Below are 8967 nucleotides of genomic sequence, written 5' to 3'. Positions count from 1 at the left end.
TGGCATACAAAAAAGTCAAACAAGACAAGAGAAAAATAAAATACAACACATACCGTACTCAATGGTACAAAGGCAAAACGTTTATTTTCCAGACCATTGGCCCCAGTAGTCTTCAGAAAAGGAACATCACCCATCCCATAGCCTCTGTTGGTTGACCATTTCAGGCCCCAACAGAGGTATTTTTTATCCAGAGTGATTTGCTGTGCTGCCCTGCAGAGCATAGGATCTTATCAGTGCCCTTCTCAAGTATACTCTAGCAACAGTGCTGCAGGCCAGTAGGCAAATTAGTTACCTTATTAGGGAAAGCGGTCGCAAGTAGACTACAAGTACAAGGGGGGGGGGGGCGGGGGGGGACAAGTATGGACTCCTTTGAACATTGTTTAATCAGGATAAGTCAGATTGGCCTCATGGAGTTGAGCTTGATGTGAGGTTGCTACCACCACTGACAAAAATATTTTGGTTAACAGATGTGGTATGAACGTCAATGTCAGTTTATTTGTGTAGCACATTTAAAACAGTTGATATAAAAATAAGATATTATTATTGTAAGATAATGAAGTGAAATTCCAAATAAGATCAGAGCAATCTGACATTCATGTTATCACAGCATAGCATGGGCCTACAATTGAGCTCAGAGTCAAGGTGAAGTAGCTCCATAAAAAGCCTTTCCTCAGAGGAGGTTGTATGTGGAGAATCATCCAATGAGGCTTGTGGGCTGACATGACAAGAATCAGAATCAGAATCAGAATCAGAATCAGAATCAGAATCAGAATCAGAATCAGAATCAGATTTCTTTTTGGCCAAGGGAGTGCACACAAGGAATTTGTTTCCGTCTGATGGTGTCACTCTAGTTTTACAGACAATATATAGGCAGTATACAATATAGTCAATGTACAAAATACAATATAGACTACTATTTAATTGTCAATACTGACAATGTCCATATCATTTAGGACACAAGTAATATCTGTTATGGTTTGCTACTGCAGGTGAAGCTAAACTGACCGTAACACTCACTCTCTCTCTCTCTCTCTCTCTCTCTCTCTCTCTCTCTCTCTCTCTCTCTCAGCTTCTCATGGACGCGGAACGGGACACACTTTGACGTGGACAAAGACCCCAAGGTGACCATGAAGCCGAACTCGGGGTCGCTGGTCATCGACATCAGCAACGAAGAGAAGGTGGAGGCCTATGAGGGCACGTACCAGTGCACAGCGCACAACGACCACGGAGTCGCCGTGTCCAACAACATCGTCGTCCGCCAGTCACGTAAGCACGTCCGTCTGATCCAATGGGGCCTTTCCACTGCCCGGTATCAGCTCGACTCGAGCGTGCGTGCGTGCGTGCGTGCGTGCGTGCGTGCGTGCATGCGTGCATGGATGCGTGCTGTTACATCATGCAATGCATCTCCTGTTTTGTATTTCCGTGTCTCGTCTCTCTTCTAGGCCTTCTAGGTCCTCCTGTGTGCTTAATTGATGGGATGTGCTGGCGCGCACAAGGCCTGTCCCAGTCTCTCGGTATAAAGAGGGCCTGGTTATGGCGCAGCGCGTGGGAGATAGTGGCTTTGCTTCGTGTTGGATTCGTTTCTTTATAGTCTACAGGCTAGGAGGGGTCCACATGCAGGAAAACAGGCTGCAAACGAAGCCGATGCTGCGGTGTTGGTAGATGAATACCAACTAACGAACTACAAACGTCTGCATTCAGCAAATGGGCGAAGAGAAGTTTCTTTCTTTCCCAAATGATAATCTACCAATAGGTCAAGACCGATCTGATGCGACATCTGATGCAGAGCAATTACCGGTATGCAGTTATTGCCAAGGGAAAGGTCTTTGGAAAGGGAACTGTCCAGTGCTGAAGTCAAAGGCCAAAGCTCGTTGTTATTCGTTTGTGAAACCTGCGGCTTTAGCCGTGTCGCCTTGTAATTCAGATGTTGTAGTTTTAAACGAGCTGAAGCCTAATTACTCTCCATTTCTTTCAGATGGATTTGTTTCATTCAGTGGCAGTGAGGAGAAGTTTCCTGTAAAACTCTTGGGTGATACAGGATCATCAGAGTCCTTTGTTTGGAGTCTATTTTGCTATTTTCTTCTTCCTCAAGGCCAGGGGGATATCTGTTGGTGAGAGGTATTGATCTTAGTACTTTTGAGGTCCCTTTACACAAGGTTGTGCTCCTCTCTGAATTGGGAGTATGCCCTGCTGAGGAATGAACCTGATGACTGTTCATCAGCGTTACCTCAGGTGTTTGCTGCTTGTGCTGTGACCCACACTGCTAGCCATGCTGCGGTGGAGCCGAGGCCCTGCAAGTTAAGGCAGCTGCAGGAAGAACTAGGCTTGCTTTGCCAGATTTTACGTTGACTCTTTCTCACGAAGATCTAGTTAAGGAACAGCCGCACGCAGATCAATCTCTTTGCTCATTGTTTGAGCAAGCTGTTCCTACAGAGCATTTTGAGAGTGTGGCTCATGGTTATTGTGTTCAAGATGGTTTGCTAGTGAAACAATGGACACCCTTAACTACCATTTTAGTGGGGGTAAGATTAAAGAAAGATGTTGCGGCTATATATTACTGTAAAACCTGCCACATACACAGTCGGACTGTGTAGGGCCATTGCCTGTTGCTAAAGGTCGGTCTAGGTATTTGCTGACCATTATGTGAAGAGTTTGTGCCAGCTTCACATTAAACAAAACAAAGCTTCTGCTTACCACCCTCAAAGCCAAGGTGCTCTTGAACGTTTCCACCAGACACTGAAGTCCCTTCTCTGTGCATACTGTATGGAGCTGGGATGTGACTGGGAGCAGGGTTTGCTATGGCTGCTGCTTGCCTCTAGGGAAGTGGTTCAAGAAAGTACAGGTTTCAGTCTTAATGAGTTGGTCTTCGGCCACTCTGTACGTGGGCCTTTGGCTGTTTTAAAGGATGGTTTTGGACCGCAAGAAGCTGCCAAAAGCCTTGTGTGATTAATTATGTGAATGGCTTTAGAAAGACGTCTCTTTGAGGCGGGTGGGTTGGCCAGTGAGAAGTTGACAAACACTCACGTCTTAAATAAATCAGCGGTATGATCAGCAAACTCAGCGTTGTGTTTTTGCAGTGGGTGATAAAGTGCTGGCTGATGTCATCACCATTCCAGGTAAAGTTTTCTGGCCCATACACTGTTGTCAGAAAGGTGTCAGATATGAATTATGCAAATGCCACTCCTGGCAGGAGGAAAAACACACAGTTGTGTCACCTTTACCTGCTGAAGCCATATCACGAACGCTCAGATACATTCAATTGTAAAACTGGTGCACATCCTGTGGCTTGGAGTGACTGTTGTCTGTCTCCTGCTTTCCCTCGTGTTTCTCCGGTGGCAGCGCAGGAGCAAGAGGAGATCAGATGGGGTTTGTGTGCACGCTTGCACTGTTCAGAGCCGTTGAGGCAACATTCACAGTTAATCTCGGTTTAACCTTAGCGTTATACAATAAAAATAAGACATTGGTTTGTCGCCCTCTCTCCTGCTCTTGTGTTACTATTTGAGCATCCATGCCTGCGTGCGTGCCTGCGTGTCTGCATGTGTGCATATGGATTTTTTTTGTCCACATAGTCAAGCACTTTAGTTGCGCTTTGCACATTTCTACATCTGAACTATAATGCTGTAGATTCATAATGTACTTCCTATTGTTACATTTAACTATAGATGACAATTTGATGACTCAAACTTTTACTGAGACCCATGATGACTCCTCTCATTGCTAAGTATATATGTGTGTGTGTCTTTGCTGTCTCACAGGGTCCCCCTTGTGGTCAAAGGAGACAAATGAGCCCAGGTTCGTGCAGGTGGGAGACTCCCTGATCCTGCACTGCAGACCGCCAGTAGGGCTGCCCCCTCCCGTCATCTTCTGGATGGACCCCTGTGAGTCATGCGGCAGTGTTCTTGTCACAAATAAACAACAACAACAACAACAACAAAACAACAGCAGCAACAGTAGTGACGATAGCTTGAAAGCAAATGGGGTTTTTGTTATTGTGAAAAACTGCTGAAAAAATGGTTTTAAAGTGTTTAGAGGAAATCACGCCACAACGACACGTCATATGAAGATTTTTTCCCCCTTTAAATGAAATACGGTTTAAATGATAACTGATTCAAGGATGCTAAAAAGGATCCAGGGATTTAGTCTATGTACTGTATACAATGTACATGTACAATCTTTTTTTGTTGTAGCCTATTATTATTTTGAATGCATCCTCAATCTGAACCAGTTCTTTTTTATCATCAACTTGGTGGTGTTGTAGTTTGTTTTGACTTTGTTGTTCTACTTCTCCTAACAGTCTTCCAGCGTCTGCCACAGAACAGCCGCGTATCCCAGGTGCTGAATGGGGACCTGTACTTCTCCAACGTGCTGATGGAGGATCAGCGCACCGACTACGTCTGCTACGCCCGCTTCCCCTACACCCAGACCATACAGCAGAAGCAGCCCATCACAGTCAGAGTGATAAATAGTGAGTGGCACCAACCCGCTTCCCCTACACCCAGACCATACAGCAGAAGCAGCCCATCACTGTCAGAGTGATAAATAGTGAGTGGCACCAACCCGCTTCCCCTACACCCAGACCATACAGCAGAAGCAGCCCATCACTATCAGAGTGATAAATAGTGAGTGGCACCAACCTCAGCCCTCAACTATACTGTGCATCCTCATCGTTATTTCCCAACTATTAGCCTTGGCTTATACCGTACGTTGATTTTTTCGCAACGTTTCTTCAGCTAAGTGGTTAAGACACGGGGGCGGTTAATATGGTATTCATATGGTTTTGTTTCTTTTGACTTGCATAAAACACTGTCCTGCGGCTAATACACAATGTGGCTAATACACGTGAGATAACTGTACCAGCCCTGATGCTGGATGATGTCTGTATGTCCGTACACACTAAAGGGCCTTGCTTACAGGTGCCGACGTGAGTGAGTGCATCGACACTTTCTGTGACCTGTACTCACACACACCAGCACTGATTCCCCCCCCCCCCCCCTCTTTTTTCATATTTGGCAAACAGGACATTTAATTTGGGGTGCCGACATCATTAGAACTAATAATAAATTGTAATCGTTGTGTTGGTGGTGAACGGGTTTGGAATTGAAAGGGTGCGGAGTCGAATGTCGAAAGTGTAGTGCAGAGCATGCATGCCTATGGAGGGTCACACATGCATGCCTTAGGGGGGGTCACATTTACAGTACATACAGTAAACTAGAAAAGCACTCAGAGAGCGCAGACTTCTGCCAAGCGAAAACATTACCGCCTCCTGGATCCAGACGGTGATACGGATCACTCCCACCGTTTCTTCTTTGGGTCATTCCAGACCTTTCCTGATTGCATCGAAATCCATCCATACGTTTTTAAGTTATCTTGATAACAAACAGACGAACAAATGAACCCCGATGAAAACCTCAACCTCATGATATAGTTTTTAATCCATATTGGTGTTCTATTTACTGTACATAACCTGTGGCATCTACTGTATACCATCTTTAAATGATATTTTCTATCATCATGAAAGAAAGTAAAATTGCGTAATAATAAAATAATAAATTCACTTCAGTTCCCAGCTACTGTTCCACCCAACCACCCATGGAGCAGATGTGTTCACTGATAATCCATATGCACCAGCACTGAGTGTCTCTCATAGGCCTTGTGGAGGGGGTCAGCATGGTGTAATGCCATGCTTTTTTATTCAAGCATGAATCATGTTTCTTTTTATGTTGAGCCGTGCTGCCCTTCAAAGCAAAAGGCAGTAACTACACAATTACCTTAAAGACACCCTATGCAACTTTCTGCAGGAGACGATCGCTCCTTGTTTACATCTGGAAGTCTGAGACGGAGAACCATGCTTGCAATTTATATATTTAAATACAGCCTATACATGTATAAATATACACGCTAAAGCTGTCGGGGAAGCTCTGCAGAGAAAATGCAAGCATAAAACGAGCGAAAACGAAAAACTAAACAGAAACCAGAGATGAAATCGCCAATCCTGCATAGTTCCTCTTTAACGTTATCCTGTTGTCCAACCTAGGTAGTACTACTAGTACTACTTTACATTAGCTTATTCTTGGTACTTATCAATCTTCATAACAACTTGAATGTTATGAAAATGAAAATAACTAATTTTCGACCAAACATGCAGCCTTTTTGCTTTGTACAGCAGCGTAGCCATCGTAGATTTTTAATTTCATTTTCTGTTTGCGTTTGTTCCCGTTTTTTTGTTGTTGTTTGTTTCATTGTTATGTTTTTGATATGTGCAGTGGAATCTGCTGAGAAATTGGTGTTTTTGCTTCGGATTACCTGGGCTTTTGGGTATGACGGTCCTTGTTCTGCTTTCCTTTCTAGCCATGCATGCTTACTGTGTTTTATTGTATTTCAGTGGATGCAATGAATGAGACAGAGTTGGCATCTTTTATCAATGAGACACAATTGTTTGGTGGTGAGTGCTTGCACACCTATCCAAAGTGAACCCACCCCCTCATTTCTCTCCCCACCATTGCCATAGTTACCTCTGTGACGTCAGAAGTGGAAATGTCAGTCTCAGGAAGTAAACGTTCTCTGTTGTGAGGACCACTGATCTATAAAGAACCCTTTATAGATGTAGTTTAGATGAGGACTCATTGTTTGCATCTCTATTGGGAAAGGAGGTGGATAGTATTGGCACCTAAAATCAGCTGCTGTGTTAATTGGATGTTGCAAAAAATATGTTTGTTACGTCTGCTTCCTGAGTGCAAACCTTTCCACTTTTGCTTGTAATATTCCATTTTAACTGACCCTCATCAATATGAACGATTTCTAAACAATAATGCATCAATCCCAACCTCTCTAACTTTAAAACTAACTTCATTCACCAAGACCATCATCATCTTCATTTAATTCCTCAAAAGTCACCAAGCGTCAATAGATACTTCAGATTCACTTTTTACTGAACCTTTTCTAATTAATCAAAAATATAGATATCTAAAAATATGAAAATGCTGCTGTCGGGTGGAAACCTACTGTATCTCCAAATGTATTCGTTTTAGTAAATTATTATTAAAAATGTGTAAAAAACATAAATCAACATTGTGTCATTCAATAAAATAATAATAAAAAAACACACACATTTGGAGATACAAGGTTTCCACCCCACAGCAGCGATAGCATAACATTGAAATGGGACTAACAATGGGTTTGAAATGTCCTTTTTCAATGTATGTTTCTAAGTCTCCTATCAAATTCACATCCCCTCTAAATCAAATACACTTGTGCTGTTGTATTTGCATTCAGTCACTGGCTCGGTGTTGCCTTGTGGTATTCCGACTCAAATCAACTCAAAAAACACCTCACATATACACTCCTACTTGCACTCATCCCCTTGGCCAAATCCTTCCACTCTCACACCTCTCTCTCTCTTGCTCTCTCTGTCTCTCTCTCAAATTTCAATTCAATTCAATTGAGCTTATGACAAAAAAAAATGCAATTTGTATGGCCAAAGCATTTCTTAGTGCATACAGTATAGTAGTACAAGTTCTCTCTCTCTCTCTCTCTCTCTCTCTCTCTCTCTCTCTCTCTCTCTCTCTCTCTCTCTCTCTCTCTCTCTCTCTCTCTCTCTCTATTAATACTGAGGGAAGTGGAAGGATTCCTCTGCTGCATCCGCTGCCGCATCACCAAGAGAGGTTCACTTCTGTGCACAGTCACGGCCTCCAAAACAACACTCAGTTGTAGTGACCTACTGTTAGGATACTACAGCATAATACTTACCTGTACGCTTACGTGTAAACCAGGGAATTGTGGAAGTCAAGTAGAGTAGGCCACTAGGTTGTGCAGGAAGCTCTGTGGGTTTCTGTGGCTGTGTTTTACTCTGTGTCGTTAAAGCTTGGCTGAACAGGTAAGTACATGTCCATCCATGGTGGTGACAGAGGATTGCTGCTATTGGCTGGGAGGAACTGGTATCGATTGCTGGTGGATTCGATTTTATTTATTTACTGTTTACCAAGATGTACTTATTTTCAACCAAAGTTTGCTCTCTGCCTCCAAAAATCACATGTTATATTTTAAGACAGAAATAGGAGTCTATCATTCCCACTAGGTGCGTTTAAATAATCTAAAACCCCACTCTTGGTATCTGAAACACATGTCCCCTCATCACCCCTCTGTGTCTTGTTAAACAAACAACTTTGAATACTAAAAAGCCTACTGTACTTTACTACTCTAAAAAATATAATATATTTTTGACTTTTTACTGGTTTACCTACTATACTACAGTTATTTACTTCCTACCTAATGTTATAGAGACCATAGCCTGCTGCCTGCACCTGTTTGTGAAATGAAAACTAATATTAACAATGCATTGTCTAAAACTAAAACTGTAATAAGTGAGATCATTCTTCGTTGACAATGATAGCGATTCATGTAACCACACACCTTAGCTTCTGAAGAAGCTGGAGCCTGTAGGCCTACTGTATGTGCCAGCCTGTGGCATATACCCTGCCCTGACCTGTCTGTGCCCACATACTGTAACTGGACTGTATGTCCCCCTCCTGCCCCACAGACGCTGGTATCGTGGGTGAGCGGAAGCCCACCTTCATGTTGCCGACTGGAACCAACAGCACCTCCATGGTGCTGAGGGGAGAGAAACTGCAGCTGGAGTGCGTTGCAGATGGCCTGTGAGTGCTTTGGAGACATTAGCATTTAACATTTAGCATTTACCATTTATTTACTGTAGCAGGTCTGAGTGCATTGGAGACATTAGCATTTAACATGTAGCATTTACCATTTATTTACTGTAGCAGGTCTGTGAGTGCTTTGGAGACATTAGCATTTAACATTTACCATTTACCATTTATTTACTGTAGCAGGTCTGTGAGTGCATTGGAGACAGCATTTAGCATGTATTTACTGTAGCAGGTCTGTGAGTGCTTTAGAGACATTAGCATTTATCATGTATTCACTGTAGCAGGTGCTTTGGAGACATTAGCATGT

General features: G+C 43.1%; 1 protein-coding gene across 1 annotated transcript in view; it reads left to right on the top strand.

The window, feature by feature from the left end:
* nrcamb (neuronal cell adhesion molecule b) overlaps positions 1–8655 on the top strand; it is a 39572-nt gene extending 30917 nt beyond the window's left edge. Inside the window, exons 6-9 of the mRNA XM_062517454.1 lie at positions 1070–1266; positions 3756–3878; positions 4295–4465; positions 8537–8655. Of these exons, the coding sequence (XP_062373438.1) occupies positions 1070–1266; positions 3756–3878; positions 4295–4465; positions 8537–8655 (610 nt within the window). The remainder of the gene's footprint in view (positions 1–1069; positions 1267–3755; positions 3879–4294; positions 4466–8536) is intronic.
* The last annotated feature ends 312 nt before the right edge of the window (positions 8656–8967 follow it).

The sequence above is a fragment of the Sardina pilchardus genome, chromosome 17 (genome assembly GCF_963854185.1).
Source record: "Sardina pilchardus chromosome 17, fSarPil1.1, whole genome shotgun sequence".
Classification (NCBI taxonomy): domain Eukaryota; kingdom Metazoa; phylum Chordata; class Actinopteri; order Clupeiformes; family Clupeidae; genus Sardina; species Sardina pilchardus.
The sequence above is the reverse complement of the archived record's forward strand: the minus strand, read 5'-3'. Positions and strand labels throughout refer to the sequence as shown.